The 16,741-nt window shown below is 39.1% G+C and overlaps 1 protein-coding gene across 3 annotated transcripts in view; it reads right to left on the bottom strand.

Annotated features, from left to right (window-relative positions):
- Positions 1-16,741, bottom strand: part of LOC109915585 (phosphodiesterase 4D interacting protein) — a 288,714-nt gene that overhangs the window by 66,457 nt on the left and 205,516 nt on the right. For all 3 annotated transcript variants that reach the window (XM_048601955.1, XM_048601956.1, XM_048601957.1), the window contains 4 exons: positions 10,479-10,602; positions 8,706-8,872; positions 3,030-3,189; positions 952-1,005 (listed from right to left, as the gene is read on the bottom strand). In XM_048601955.1, the coding sequence (XP_048457912.1) occupies positions 952-1,005; positions 3,030-3,189; positions 8,706-8,872; positions 10,479-10,602 (505 nt within the window). The remainder of the gene's footprint in view (positions 1-951; positions 1,006-3,029; positions 3,190-8,705; positions 8,873-10,478; positions 10,603-16,741) is intronic.

Raw genomic sequence — 16,741 nt, 5'->3', positions numbered from 1 at the left:
CTGCTTGGCCTGCTGTGTTCATCCAGCTCTGCACCTTGTTGTCTCAGATTCTCCAGCATCTGCAGTTCCTACTATCTCTAAATAGGCTGAGGTTTTTTTCCTTAGAGTGGAGAAGGCTTCTTTTGGAGGGGGGAGGGGGAATCTGAATGAGGTGTACAAACTTCTGAGAGACACAGACAAGGTAGATAGAAACATTTCCCCTTAGTAGACATGTCAATAACCAGGGTCACAGTTTTTAAGTCAAGGAGCAGGGGGTTTGAGGTGTAACTTTTTTTTTCCACCCAGAGGGTTGTGAGCATCCGGAATTCACTGCCTGAAAGGTTGGTAGAGGAAGAACTATTTAGTTGTGCACTTGAAACACCATAGCATATAAGGCTGAAAAAAGAGATTAGAATAGAAGGATGTTTGATGACTGGCACAGACTTGATTGTCCCAGGAACTAACAAGAACTGCAGATGCTGGAGTCAGAGTCAATGCTGTGTGGACCTGGAGGAACACAGCAGGTCAGGCAGCTGGGCTGGTAGCCAGTCCTGATGAAGGTTCCAGGCCTGAAACGTCGACTCTCCTGCTCCTCTGACGCTGCCTGACCTGCTGTGTTCCTCCAGCTCCACATTGTATTGACTCTGACAGGCCCAAGGGGTATTTTCTGTGCTGTGAAAACTCTACGCTTTTATTATTCTGAAGTCACTCAGTATTGTTATGTGGGTAAACATAAGACAATTGTCTCTGGTTAATTGGCTTTTGGCACAGGGTCTTCCAAATTCACCTCAACAAGCAGACAGTACTTTTATTTAAAGTGATGTCTGAAATGCAGCATTAATCAGCAACACAACAATCCCAGAGTTCATATTATGTGGAGATGTGAATACAGTGAAACTGGTAAAGTGAACAGAAACAACTCACAAACTCACATTGATATCCAGTATTGGATATAAAGTAATTCACACCTACTTGCATTTCCTGTTGGGTCCGCAACTTTTCTCTGCCCAGTTCATCTTGCAAATCCTAGCAACACAGAAAATAACTAATTGTTTACTGTGAGGCACCATGTGCAATTACTCAGCAGCTCAGGGCAGTTCACCAGAAAGACATCACTTTGCATTTGGCCAAGAGCACAGTGACATAATTTGAGCCTCAAACTCGTACAAGCTTTAACTTTCAGTGGACTACTTAATACTTATTACATACTACCTAATACTGTTTCTCCCATCAGAAGCGTTCTGAAATGAAAACAGTACATTTTCGGGGTTCCAAATTCAAAGACCCATACTACACAGGTCAGAAAAAATATGTCAGCAGAAAGAAAAATGTGGGACTCCCGAATCTTGCACCTGACCTCTGGATGTCTAATTGCACAGACAATAGGATAAGTTTGGCATAAAAGGACTGTTTATGTCAGATACCGACGATTCAACACAGTTCTATAGAAAGCTTAGAGGAATATAGAAAATCCAAAGATAAAATTGAAAGAAGGTTAAGGGAGCAAGATTGGGCACAAAAATATTCGTAAGTGGAAAATCAAGGAAAAATCCCAAAGATGTTCCACAAAATGTATTAAAAGAGCAGGGATCTAAAGAGGTAAAAAAGGCAACATGTGCAGAGGAATGCCTGTAAATGAATACTTTGCAACTACAGAGGGGTAAGATGCAATTGTTCTAATTAAAGAAGAATATGAAACATTGTAGGGTATAAACATAATAGGAGGAAATATTCAGGGAACTAGCATTTTTGAAGGTAACCAGCTTGAGCAACTTGATTGTATTATTTAAGGAGTAACCTTCAGCATTACTGAGGGAAATACGTTTGATATTGTCTATGTGGAGGTTAGCAAGGACTTTGACAATGTCCCAGCTGACAGTCTGGTTAGAAAAAAGTAAGAGCCCATGGCTTGAATGGGAAATGGAAAGTTGTATCGAAGTTTGGTTCAGTAGCAGGAAACAAAGTTTATAGAAGAGTGTCTTTGTGACTGAACGATCGTTTCCAGGGGGGTCCTGGAGGGCTGCGTATTGAATTCTTTATATTTAAATCGTTTATATAAATCAGAAAAAGAAGTGATCAGCTGAGACAAAAATTGCCAATGTGGTTGATAGTGAGGAAGGAAGCTGTAGACTACAGTAAAATCTCAATGCACTATTCTTTGGGGCAGAAAAGTGACAAATAGTGTTTAAACCAGAGAATAGTGAGAGAATACCTTAGAGGAGGGCAAACAAGACAAGGGAATAAGCAATAATAGGTACGATACTGAGAAGTGTAAAGGAGCAGGGGGCCATGGAGTGCCAGTCCACAAAATATATGTAGGTATCAGGACAGGTAAATGAGTTGGTTAAGGAGGCACATGAGATACTTTCTTTTCTTAGCTAAGACGCAGATATAAGAACAGGGAGACTATGGTAGAATCATATGAAACTCTAGTTAGGCCACAAGTGAAGTACACACAGAGTGTACCATTCTGGTCACTGCATTACAAGGATGCGATTGCACCATCGAAGGTGCAGAGGAGATATATGAGGATGTTACCTGGAATGGAAAATTTTAACTATGAAGAAAGACTGATAGGCTGTGATTGGTGCGGAGAAAACAAATCTGGCTCAGCAGAGATTTAATTGATATATACAAAATTGTGAAGATTAATAGATTCTTTCTGTCCACAATATTTCTATTATCATTTCCCTCAGTCAGTAAAACAATCCCATTCATAGCATGTCCTATTCATAGCTGGTAAAACATTCTTTTACATAAAGAATTTAGGTACAGAGGTCAGTGAGCTAAAATTATTGTTTGAAAGGTTATCGGTCCATTAAAATTAATGGGCAGTAAATGAAGAGAACTGTGAGGCGGATGCATAGACCTCCATGTCTGAATTTCCCACATTTGCTCCTACTGCACAAAATTTAGGACCAGGAATATTAAACAATGAAGTGTATTATAGTGATTTCCGTGGGCTGACATCATGAGAGCATAATTAAAATCAAGTGAATGGCAGTTAATCAAATTGATGTCCGGGCTTACAGTTTTAAACAAGCACTTACTTCAACTTCACTTTCTTTCTGTCGCAATGTATCGGAGAGCTCTTCTACACGATATTCTAGACCATCAACATGGTTTTCCTCCACATTCTGATTTTCCTTGTTCAATTGACCTAACTGAACATCTTTGGTTCTTAGTGCTTGGGTCAGCTGATCTATTATTCTGCAAGGGTACAAAAGATATTTACATTAGTTTGAAAACCCTAAATGAAAAACTATGACCACATAATCGTAATATTGTACATTAAAAACAGACTGTAAGATGATACCATTAACTTAGTGGTAGACTACTGCACCCACGTCTGTTATGTTGGACTGCCTTTAAAAGACCCAACAAGCTCAAACTGTAAATCACTTTTTAAGCAATATCATTGTGAGAGAAAGATCACTGTAAAGCACCCATTAGCAGCATTAGCATTGTCGCACTGCAATCTTATGAAAAATCCAGTTGATCTAATGTGTAGCACCACTGAGATGTTATGCCATTAGAAGGATCATGGCAGCATTATAGTAATTCAATATTGCTAAACAAAAAAAGGAGCAGTTGATGTTTCAATGCAAACTCAACTATGCTGCAAAAGATCATCAGTATTACTTGTTCAAGATATACTCAGAAAAGAAAAGCAGCTCTGCTTTGAAAATTTTTAGAGATCAAAATTACAGCTGCAAATAAAGTCAAAAATAAGTACAAATTCTGGAACACTTTTTATAGACCATTATATCCATTATTTAAATTACTGGAAAGCAATTGCATAAAACAAAAATAGTAGAATACCTAGAAGTACATAAAATATTTATCTTTATAGTGCAGCAATTGCTTTTGCATAAGCAAATTAACACTGTATCTTTATAAAATAGCACCAACTTCCCAGAACTGGCAATGCATGAATACACTGGTTGCGTGTGAAAGAGCGAAACCTGAAAGATTAAATATAGATTCAATTGGAAGTGATTTTAGTAAACTAAGTGAAAGATGGTGAAGAGTCAGGTTATGGAGCAACTTTGCCTGCAAACTGCATGCGTGTACTGGGGAAAAAAAACCCACGCACACCCCATGACGTTCTGCCTACCCCACAGCCACAAAGCCCCGGCCTTATGAACCATTAGTTGATACTTAGTGCTCATGCAACAGCTTCCATAGCATCAGCGCTCCAGCTTCTGACTGAATGCAAGTCCAGTACAGGGAAGCGGCAGGAGGTTAAATGGGGGTGGGGAAAGAGGCTAGACCACAACTTGAAAGACCTAGGAGCAGGGAGCTTACAGTCTGCAAAGACGAGGTTCAGGCAACACAAGGTTTGTGAAGTAGACAGGCATTCCAGAAAGACACAACACAAGTAGCAAGATACGTCTTAGTTTCATATTTTTAAGCTTAGGTTTCTTAAGATAAAAGAAAAACAAAGGAATTTTCAAGCTCTTTAGAAAAGAAATTCTATGTACAAAACGAACAGCTTTCCAAGATGGTCAAAACCAAAATGCCATCTTCAATACATTAATGGAAGGTGTGAATCAGTAAGATTTTCACATATCTTGAAACAAACAACGTCCTAAGCATTATTTGTTCTAAAGCAAATGCTGAAGGTGAGATTAGCACTGGAAAAAAAGTGCTACAATAGTAAATTGGAACTACCTAAAGTGGCATTGATCTAAAAATTTCCATAGATTCTGCTACCAGTTTAATGAAATCACAGCAAAGATGGAATTTTACAAATGCTTACCAAAACACCAAAAGATTGAGAGATGAGGTTAGTATACACACAGTACAAAAAGCCAATCCTGATATGGTGAAAATTCTAATGAACAATGTTGTACTTGCAATGAAGGTGAATAGTTCCCTTGCAAGACGTTCATGATCATATGGTGAAGAATACAGCAATTCAGTATTCTCTTAAGGTTAATATGCAGTTAATTGGTAGTTAGGAAGGCAAATGTAATGTTACCATTCATTTCAAGAGGGCTAGAAAACAAGAGCAGGGATGTACTGCTAAGGATGTATAAGCTCCGGTCAGACTGCATTTGGAATATTGTGAGCAATTTTGGGCCCTGTATCAAAGGAAGCATTAGAGGGGGTCCAGAGGAGGTGTACAAGAATGATCCCAGGGATGAGGGGCTTGACATATGAGGAGCGGTTGATGACTCTGGGTCTGTACTCGATGGAGTTTAGAAGGATGAGGGGGGAATCTCATTGAAACTTACAAAATATTGAGAGGCCTAGATAGAGTGGAGTTGGAAAAGATGTTTCCACTAATAGGGGAGAATAGAACCCGAGGGCACAGTCTCAGAGTAAAGGGACAACCCTTTAGAACTGAAATGATGAAGAGTTTCTTCAGCCAGAGTGTGGTTAATCTGTGGAACTCATTGCTGCAGTGGGCTGTGGAGGCCAAGTCATTGAGTGTATTTAAGACAAAGATTGGTAGGTTCTTCATTAGTAAAGGGATCAAAGGTTACAGGGAAAAGGTAGGAGAATGAATTGGAGAAACATATCAGCCATGTTCAAATGGCAGAGCAGACTCAATGGGCTGAGTGGACTAATTCTGCTCCTATATCTTATGGTCTACTGTGAGTTGTTGCAGCAAGAATAATGTGTTTAAATTTGAAGGGTGCATTAACATCATACAGATAAAGTTCCTGGATGAATTCCACAAACTTGTCTTTTCGTATGTCGAATTTTCAATCAGAATCTGAACTTGTTTACAAGACTGCCTTAGCAGGAATTTTGAAACTGTCTGCTTGCTACAGTGTCTCCAATGTGGCAGCAAGCAAACAGTTTTATGTTAACAGTGACTTTGATTTACAGAAGATGGTGGCATTTACATCGGATGGAGTTGCTGTTATGCTTGGAAAGAAAGATGGAGGTGCAGCCATGTTGTGACGTGAAGTCAAACATTTATTGACACATCATTGTGTTGATCAGAGAGAAAATCTTGGAATAGATAATGCTTGGAAGCAGGTCTTGATTATGTATGAACAAAAACAAAGTTGCTGGGAAAGCCCAGCTGGTCTGGCAGCGTCTGTGAAGGATAAAACAGAGTTAACGTTTCGGATCCGGTGACCCTTCCTCTGAACTCTGAGGAAGGGTCACTGGACCTAAAACGTTAACTCTGCTTTTTCCCTTGACAGATGCTGCCAGACCTGCTGGGCTTTCCCAGCAACTTTGTTTTTGTTCCTGATTTACAGCATCTGCACTTCTTTCTGTTTTTATTTGATTATGTATGATATCAAAATGCTTCTAAGAACAATGTATATAATGTTCAGCATGTCATCTGTGATATAAAGGCAATTTAAAGAATTTGCTGAAGTCACAGAGTGTGACGCAGTGACATTTCAACTTCTGAATGAAGCGAGGTGACTGTCAAGTGCACTCATGTTAACTATAATTTTTTGATCAAAAACTATTTCACATAACAAGTGAATAAGTGCAAGGATACAGTAAATAAATATTGCATGAAAATGCTCACAAAGTCACAGTATTGCATTGCATTGACAGTTCTGAATGATATTCTAGGTGAAATGGCATCATTGTACAAATTCTTTCAGAGAAGCTGTCCGGCAACAATTGAAGCTATGCAATTTGCAAAGGTGAAGATTAATAAACTGAAGACTTAGTATCTAGGTGAATGCCTTTAATGGAGGGAAATGGTTCTGGCTGCTCTAGATAGTGATGCTGACAGTGTTGCAATCCTTCAATTTTAGTCAACTGCTTTGTGACCACCTGGAAAGCAGATTTTCAGAAGAGGAATTACTGGAGTGGTATGCATATGATCAGGCGGCAATCATCAAGGTAACTGATTATGAATATGGAAGACACAGTGTTATGTAACTGATATCAAAATACTCCACTCTTTTATCAAACAATGAAGAAAGTGCAGCCACAAAGATATGTGAATGATACTACAATTTCAAATTTTGTCAAAAAGGTCAAGATGGGCTCCATTCATGGCTGATCTGATGGAGCATGCTGCAAAGATGACCAGTTTCAAGAATTATCCATTTTTCTGGATGTTTGTGCAATTTTTCAGGCAATCAGTGCTTACTCTGTGTGCGGATTTAGCCTTAAAACCTCTATCAACTTTAAATTCAGAAACAGATGAATTATGGATCACTTGAACAACTTGATACAAATTAAGATGTACATTTCATTTGGACAAAATATAAACCTGGATACTGTACACAATCATAATCATTGGTCAGCAAATAAAGACAGGTGCCAAAAGGGTGTGAAGAAATTACTAGGGTCGTATTTTTGCTGCTTATCATACTGTGTAGTGCCATCTCTAAACAGGTCCCCAGACATCTGAACCAAGAAAACAACTTTATTTATTTTAGTAGGGACAATGCTTGTATCTGTAAATTGATGCGGTACATACATTTTTATTAATAATCCACTACAGAAAATTTGCTATATGACTTCCACTCAATGGTTTACCACTCAAACTACCAAAGTTCTACACAGGCATCAAAAGAAATTACAGGTAACTTGTCAGGGAACAAGTGATGCAAACAAGGATTCAGTCTAGACTGGACAAATAGCAAAGTAAGGAGAGGGGTTGAGTGAACACAGACTATGCCTGATATGTGCAGTGGGAAATAAGTGACATCTGGTTAACACATGGTAATAAACTAAACAGATTAGAAATTGAAAAATGACCACATCTGAAGTACTGTGAACAGTTTTAGTCCCCTGATGTAAGAAAAGATATTATTTCATTGGGAGGAAGTTCGGCAAAGTCTCACTAGAATGATTCCAAGTATGGAGGGATTACTTATGAGCGAAGATTAAACATATTGGGGTTTAGAAGAATGAGAAGTGATTTCATTGAAACGTATAGGATTTTTTAAGAGATTTGGCAGGGTAAATGCTAATAGGATGTTTTCCTTATGGGAGAGTCTAGAACCATGGTGTCAGACTTAAGGGAAGACAATTTAAGACTAAGAGGAAGATTTCTCGTAGAAGGTTGAGTGTCTTTAGAACTCCTTACACAGAAAGCAGTAGGGGCAGAGTCCTTTTGTCTATTTAAGGCCAAGACAGATTCATGATCAGGAGAAGAATCAAAAGGTAATGGAGAAAGGAGTGGATGTTTCGGATCAGTCATGATTCTATTGAATAGCAGAGTTGGTTTGAGAGACTGAACTGCCTACTCCTGTTTCTTTTTCTTATGGTCTTATGGACTTAAGGTTTATGAGAGTTGAAAACTTGTGGGTTTTGCCAGAGTTCAGTCTTAGAATGTTTAAGATTGTCTCTCCTTGTGTATAAATAAATAAATGATTGTAACTTGTACCCAAGTCTCCTGGTGGCTTGATGAGTTGAACCACATGTGTTGTTAGGAATTTAATTGTTGAGAAATAAATAATGGCCATTGCGATAAAATAACACTCTGAATAATGTTGTGGAATCCTCAAGTTTTATCAGCACGTGTAGAATAGAACTTTTTGAATACCACTTGAATCCGCCTTTCATCAGTCATGGTAATTCTGTCTCGTAACATTCAAGTCACAAAACAAATGAATAGCTCAATTTGAAATTCTGAATAATTTTAGATGTATTCAGATCCCCATATCAATTAGAAATCAACAGTGATTCAAATTCCTGCAACATACCCTTTCATCAAATATCTACATATAAGTGGGCCCAGAGCTTTTATTTCCAAAGCATTATATTAACATAGGTTTCTTGCACTTTACCTGTTTTTTTCTGTTAAAGCTTTTTCATTAGTTTCCCATAATTTTAGCTTCTCTTGGTTTTCCTGATTACAATTGTTTAGTTTCTCCTCCAACTCAAGGGATTGGAGTTTCTCAGCCTCTGCAACAGCAGTCATCTTCTCCACTTCTTTCTTGGCCAGCTTGGCTTCCTGTTTGTACCAACGCAATTAGTATTGAATTTAATTTTTTAAAGTTTTATTTTAAAATTACAAATGTTTGTTACTCTTAAATCATCTGATGAAATTCTGTATCCTGTTTTCTGTCTCACTAAAAGACATATTGATGGGTCACTCGACCTGAAACTTTAACTCTGATTTTACTGTATCAATTAGTAAACTGCACCATGAAACACTGTGATTCAATCTACTAGAAGTGACAGGAATATTGTTTCTCAACAATTTATTACAATGTTGCTAACACTTTTTTCAATCTGCCAAAAAATGAACTCAGCCCAGCCAGCACTTCTGAACATGTACCATCACTAGTCCAAGCAAAATCTAACCTGGGAGAGTGAGCTGAAAGATTCTCTCAAAGCAGGAATAGCTGCTGTTTGCAGGTCTGTAATATCAGGTCTCTGCTTCTGCCACAGCTCTCATTAGTACTTTTGATTCATCCAAACTCATTGGTTCCAGTGCTTTTTTTGGCTGATCTATGACCTATCACCTATAAATGTGAGCGAATCCAAAACTCTGTTGCCTGTGTTCTAACTTACATCCAGTCCCATTTACCCATTGTTTCTACAGTTTCTAACCTACATGGGCTACTGGCCCCCAAAAAACCTTGGATTTACAATTCTTATTCTCATGTTCAAACTCCTCTTTGATCTCATACTTTCTTATCTCTAAAAGCTCAACTTATTATACAACCTTCCAAAGTGCTCTGTTTCTCCAATTCCAGGCTATTGTCACCCGCTCCCACCAGTTCATTCGTTGCATTATTGCCTTCTTTTCATCCATCTAGGCTCTAAAAGCTGGAACTCCTTCCCTAATCCTCCCTGCCTCTTTCTCCTATTTGAAGATCTCCCTCATAACCTCTTTCACCAAGTCACTGGTCACTTGTCCTAATGTCTCCTTCTTTGTCTCAGTATCAACTTTGTCGATTATACTCCACCAAAGTGACTTAGAACAATTTACAACACTAACAGGCGTGACACAAAGACAAGTTGGAGATATTTTTATGTGATAATTTATTAGTTATACCATACATGTCAGGAATAGTCTGCCCAGATTCTGTCTTGCCTTCCTGCCACTTTAAAAATCCAGGCTACTTTAATGAGGACTGATACCAAGTAATTCATCTCATGTATTTTTTCTTTACTCTTAGAGCCGTCGGTACTCAAGACTGCTCCAACATCTCTGCTTTGATGGCTCTTGGCTGTCTGTTAAGACAACATCACTTGCTGTGTGAGAAGACCTCACAGACTCTGCACAGTGCATTACCACTTGGCATGGTTCAAGTTAAGAAGTAAGTATCTGAGAGCAGAGAATTAAGCCTGTATCCTTCCCATTTGGTTGCTCTGCTTAGTGCTTTAAGGACTCTACAGTAAAAGTGCACATCATTCTTTAAAAATAATTGAGGCTTCTTTGAAGTACAGGTGGATTATGAAGATTAAAGGTTTCATAATGGTTGTGAATACAGGCTAAAGGGCCTTCCATATCTACGCTGTGGTATTACAAAAAAATTACTTCAGATGATGAGGAGTTAAATGAAGGGAAGCACAGATTAAGGCCACAGCTGTTCCATGTCTTCACTCACCTCCTGCAGAAGCTGAATCTTATTATGCAAGATGGCTTGCACATGCTCGGTTTCCAGTTGTCTCTCTTCATATTTCTGGTAGATGTCAGCCTCATTTTGGTTGTGCAGGTTTTCCACAGCTTTCCTGATAAATGTAAGAGGAGAAAATTACTACTTGCTCACATTGCTCCACAGAGGCCAGTATTCCATCAACAAATCACCCTTTATTTACTCATGAACAGTTCTTGACTATAGTACTGGTGCCTGACTCTGTATGAGGCAGAGTGCCAGTATCTCTGGCACTCAACCTTTATGTCAGCCAGGAGTCCCTGATTGGGGCTGTTAATCTGGTCCAATCAGGGAGCTCATTCTATGAGGTCCAGCTGGCTGGCCTCATTTCAATCACTACAATGTCAAAAGTTGTTCATCAGCAGACTATGTTTTTAAAGAACCTTCTGCTATCGTAGGATTTGGAGGGCAGTTAAACGCTGACGTTTTGTTTATACAGTCAAATTGCCATTATATGCATCTCAATTATCCAATATCCTTCTAACCCATCAGGATTTCAATAGCTAAAATGTCTTGTGGGAGAGTTCACCTCATTGTGTATCCCAAGCACATTTGATCTATTACTTGGGATGCACCTTTTTTGATTTTGTCCTCTTGTCATTGGACAAAATGTTCCACTTGTATTTGTTCTGTGTTTGACCTTATTCCTATATCCAAGATATGTTACCAACCACACAAGTCTTGTAACTGATACTTAAACATTGGCATTTCTATTATTCACTTGGTGGCCTCTTCAGTACAGCAGGTAGATGTACTATATTACATGTTTGCTATAGTTAGAGCACTTTTTTAAAAAAGTTGTTGCATTTTAAGCTATGAAAATAGAAAGATACACTGCAAACATCCAGAAAGATAGACTGGGATGCAGCGGCATCACGTATCATCCCTGGCCTAGTATTCCAGGCTAATATTTGGTGGAATGGGTTCAAATCCCACAATGAGATTTGAATCAATGAAAAAACTGGTATTAAAAGCTATTCTAATAGTGACCATACTGATTGCTGTAAAAACCCATCAACTTTACTAATGTCCTTTAGGGAAAGATAACTGTTCCCCTTACCTGGTCTGACTCACATGTGACTCCAGACTCACAGCAATGTGATTGACACTTAACTTCCCTCTGAAATGTCCTAGCAAGCCACTCAGTGTAGGGAACATTAGGAGTGGGCAATAAATGATGGCCCAGCTAGCGAGGCCAATATCTCATGGAAGAATAAAGAAAAATAGATTTTTTAATGACAAATGTAAAGATCAGTCAGCTTTGATCATAGTTTTTCATCCGACACCAGGTTATAGTCCAACAGGTTTATTTGAAATCACAAGCTTTCACAGCATTGCCCCTTCGTCTGGTGAAGTCACCTTCAGGGCTTCACCTGACAGAGGTGCAACACTCCGAAAGATTTCAAATAAACCTGTTGGACTATAACCTGGTGTCATCTGACTTCTGGCTTATACACCCCAATCCAACACCAGCATCTCCATATCACAGTTTTTCATCCAGAATAAATTCAGAGTCTATCCAGACAGACGTTTGCTGAACGAGTCTCTTGCACTTAAGAATGATGTTGATAAGATTGTTCTGTTTCAAAACTGCATCATTAATTTAGAATAAAATGAAAGGGGTCATGAGACCTATTCTTGACTACTGACCAACAATAGGCCATGCTGGCAAAACTGCTAAAATTTAAAGGGAGGCCAGAGTTGTTTTTCTGAAAAGATGGTTTAAAAATGTTCACATATAGATGAATCGTCTTCATAGAATCCCTACAGTGTGGGGACAGGCCCTTCAGCCCAACAAGTCCACAGTGACCCTCAAAGCATCCCACCCAGACCCATCCCCCTATAACACACCTCATCTACACATCCCTGAACACCTGGGGCAATTTAGCATGGCAGCACAGTGGTTGTGTCTTTACCTCTGGACTAGGAGACTTGAGTTCAAGTCTCACCTGAGCCAGAGATGCGCGCTAACATCTCTGATCAAGTCCCTATTGTTCACGACACAGCAGTGTGCATCAGTGCTTGCACTCACATTAAAAATTAAATTTGAGAAGTTGAAATGAGGTTGGAAGATTCATCTTGCTTGCACTAGAGGGAGTATTATCTGGAATAACCCTCAACATGAAAGGCAGTTCTGGTGTTAAAAGTTACCAGGTTGGGACAGAAAGGAACAGAAGTAAACCCTCTGGAGTTAAGAATCACTTTGGACTGGCCTGGGAAAATTAAAAAGCAACCAAAGGTATAGTGTAAAATACACCTGTTAAGTAGGTTTTTCAGTTATGTTAGAATTAGAAGGGGAAAGTTCTGTTCTGTATTTTAAACTAAAATAATACCTACAATAATAGAATTTATACAATAATGCTTTTAGTCTGGTTGTTACAGCAAAAGCCTTAAAGAATGAAGTCTCATTGTGTCATACTTTCAAGTATCAACTGGAAGTTCAAATTTCTTTTAAAAGTCAGTGGTATCTATGGTGATTGTAACAATGGTACTGGAATTATTCTGTGGTGTTTCCTTTCCAGATGAACATCCCAGGTCTTCCAAAACAGACAAATTAACTTTGACTTATCTAGAGAATTAACCCTCCGAACTGTGGAATAGCTCTGACATCATATTTATATGCATTTCAAACATCTCTAGGCCTATCATTTCATTTATAAGTGATAAATTGGACCCCGAGAGCTATTGTATGCTCAGATACACTGGAAATCGTAAATCATTTCTCAGAAAGCTATTTTGAAGGTATAGTTAATATGTGAAACAAATGATTAATGAATAGCCAACTATGGGTAAGGTATCCTGCATGCAATGCACAGGGGGAGCAGTAATTCTACGAACAAACACATACTTACAGGCACAGACTGAAGTGTCTGATTACAGAATGCACTTGAACACCAGCTATCTGCATGACCAAACAAGTTTGAAAAAAATACAAAATCCCAAACAATTCCCAAAAGTCACTAACTGCATAGCCTCCAAAAACTTACTTTTGAACAAGTGAGAGTGTGTTTTAGGTCCATGTCAGTGTTACTCCTGCAGTGGTGAAAGTGTTCATGAATTCTGGGATTATTAAAATCTCACTAAAGTATTTGGCTGTTATTGTTTCTGACAATAGATGATGAAATGGACATATTACACTTCATGATACACTTCTAGTGGTCACTTGGAGGGGGATATTTTAGGAAGGGGGTTGAGCATAGTTGAGTGTATGGGGATGATAGCATTGTTGGAAGCATGAGGAGGTGAGCATTGTTGGGAAGGTGTGGTGGGAGATGAGTGCTCAGGGATACAGGAGGCGAGCATCATCAAGCACAGGGGATACTGAGTAGTGTCATGATGTGGAGACTGAGCATTGTTAGGGGCTGAGGGGCTGGTGAGTGAGCAAATAGTCATAAAAAAGGGGGGTTTGCAGACAGAGGGTTTGACCATTGTAAAAAGAGGATTTTTTCCATGGTCTTCTTATTCCTGATATTCCTGATAGCTCCTTATTTACCTATTCCTGAGATTAACAGCACAAGGAGAATGACGTAAATATCTAGGTGAGCATAAGATCAAAAATCTCCAACATTACAAATCAGTGTCAGAGGCACTCTCCAAAGGATTCAGGCAGCACTATTCTGCTATCAGAAGTTCAAACTTCCCAGCTGTATGCTATCCTATGTAAAAAGACGTCCAAAGAACTTTTGATGCCAGATAAGCCATATTGAACCATTACAGTTCTCTAATCTGTCATGTGGCTTGCAACAGGATTGTAAAAAATTTCTTAAGTGAGTTTGTATTGCACCATGTGGAAGTTGGACCACAGCTACACCAGGCCAATACACAGTTAATAATTAAGGGTAATTTATAGAGCTTTGGAGGACAGAATGTATCACAAATAGCACTGGCCTTAAACAGTCCGCGCAGGGATCAGAGAGGTTTAAAGTGTATTAACATTTTAAACTTGATGCTAACATGGGGAAAAGACTGCTCCTCAAACTGTACATCATTCTAAACTATTCCATAGCCTTTTCTATGGTACAGTCTGCACAAATGAGAAGGTCATATTTTGTTTTCAGTGCAGTTAAGACTGCTGTCAGGTCCATGTTGCAGCCTCAGCAAAGGTTGCAGCTGTCATGAACTATTATTAAAACACTGTGATAGCTGTAAAGTCTGTGGATGTGACACTGAGGCAGGGCGACACAGGACGTTGTGAATATTCCTTCCACCTCAGTTGAACATCTTTTTCCTTGGAATGATGGCTGACCTCAATAAAAGTAGAATGTTTCATACAGCTCCCACATCAGGCACATTTACAAATGGTTGGATGAAATTCTCTGGCCAGTGTTCCCAGCTGATCGTTGTTGTTGACCATATTCAGGATTGATCATAGGAACAGGAAGGCTGATGTTTTGGGCCTAGACCCTTCATCAGAAATGAACGTCAGCCTTCCTGCTCCTATGATGCTGCTTGGCCTGCTGTGTTCATCCAGCTCTACACCTTGTTATCTCAGATTTTCCAGCATCTGCAGTTCCTACTATCTCTTCAGGATTGATCATGTCATTTTGAAGCTTAAATCAATAGCCTGTTTTATTCTTTAGGCTGTGTTTCTTAGGAATGCCACCTCCAGCTGGTGCAAAGAGTGCCCAGGCACAGAGACTCCACTTGGCAGTGCTTTGTCACTGCCAAATGACAGATGCAACTGCCTTTCAACTGGAAGTTTAGTCCCTGGAGTCAGCCCTCAAGTGGTGTTCAGCACAGTGGGGGTAAAAGCCCTCGGTGTTATCAGTGTTTGCTCAAATCCAAATTCACCTTGGAGCTGCTCTCTCTCCCTTGTCCATTATGAAAAGCTGCCTGGCTTAATGGCACATTACTTCAAGTCCATTGTTTTTACTCCCAGGCTTTGTTCCTGTTCCCTGAACATTGATATCAATTGGGTTGTCCCTGCACGTGCAGCCAGCGTCACATTATGTGTGCAATATGGTGGCATCAGTTGAGCATATGCAGTTTCATTCTGGCTTCAAGACATCGGTGGCCAGTAAATTACATTACCAGGCCATTTGCAAATATGCAGTTGACCATTTTACGGATACTTTTATGTTCATACCAGTACTTTAAAAGACCTGGCTGCATTGCAACTCATCTCCATAACACTAGCAGTAAATAGAATCAAAAATATTAAATATGCTTCAAAACCTTTTCCAACTAGTTAAATGGCATCTCAACCTCGTGAATTCCAAAGAATACAGGGACTGGTAGAGGTGCACTACATGCCCTATGTCTTGCCACTCCTCCTACTTTCTTATCCTTTCATTCTTTTCTGCTGTTTGTTTCTATTACCTTTCTTCCTCTTTATCTTCGATTGATTGTCCTTTTTACTTCATTCTTTCCTCTCTCCCTCTCATTTTTGGTTCACCCTGATCTATCTTGTTCAGTTTTGTGGGTAACATTACATTTTTATTTCTAATCAGCAGCCCACTTTTGATTTTGATTTTCTGCATCATTGACATTTAAAGGGAAAAAAATGGGTGAGACGCAAAGTAGACTTTAACAGCTGTTTTTCCACCAGTGATGAAAGTTAATATCAGCTCCACTGGTGGGTTAATTTATTCTCCTATTCTGGTTTTCCTTCCATTTCCCTTTTCAGGCATCCTATACTCAGTTTTTGGTTCAGTCTCTCTTTTCTTGTTCAAACAAACCATTTCTCTCACACTGTTTCCTCCCCCTGCACTTGTATTTTTCTCCCTTATAAACTCACATTCTAATCTCACTTCCAGGTTAACACCCTATTGTTTTTCTCCTTCCAACTCCTGTTTGCTACTCTCCCTGTCCCCTCTCTCACTATTTTAGATTCTCCTTCATTTTAGGGACACACTTCCTCTCCCCCTTAAAATGTCCAGTTAGCAATCTGAATACAGGAAATCATTTTGCCTCAACTGAATACTCTAATGGGCTGGACAAGGGAACAAGTACAAAAAAGACAGCAGATGCTTGAAACTGGAAGATAAACAGAAAATGTCGGAAATGTTTAAAGGATCAGACAGCAACTATGGGAAAAGGAAACAGCTAATATTTCAAGGATAAATGCTGTTTTACAAGTGCAAGTTACTTTATTATTTATGAATGCACTAAGCTGCGCCATCTGAAAATTGTGCATATTCTGGTTCATTCATAAATTGAAGAAACAAATCTGGAAAAATAAAGTGGATATTTTCATCTGAGATAGTAGGAACTGC

The sequence above is a fragment of the Rhincodon typus genome, chromosome 10 (assembly GCF_021869965.1).
Source record: "Rhincodon typus isolate 14 chromosome 10, sRhiTyp1.1, whole genome shotgun sequence".
In the NCBI taxonomy this organism is placed as follows: Eukaryota; Metazoa; Chordata; class Chondrichthyes; order Orectolobiformes; family Rhincodontidae; genus Rhincodon; species Rhincodon typus.
This window is presented reverse-complemented; position numbering and strand designations above follow the sequence as displayed.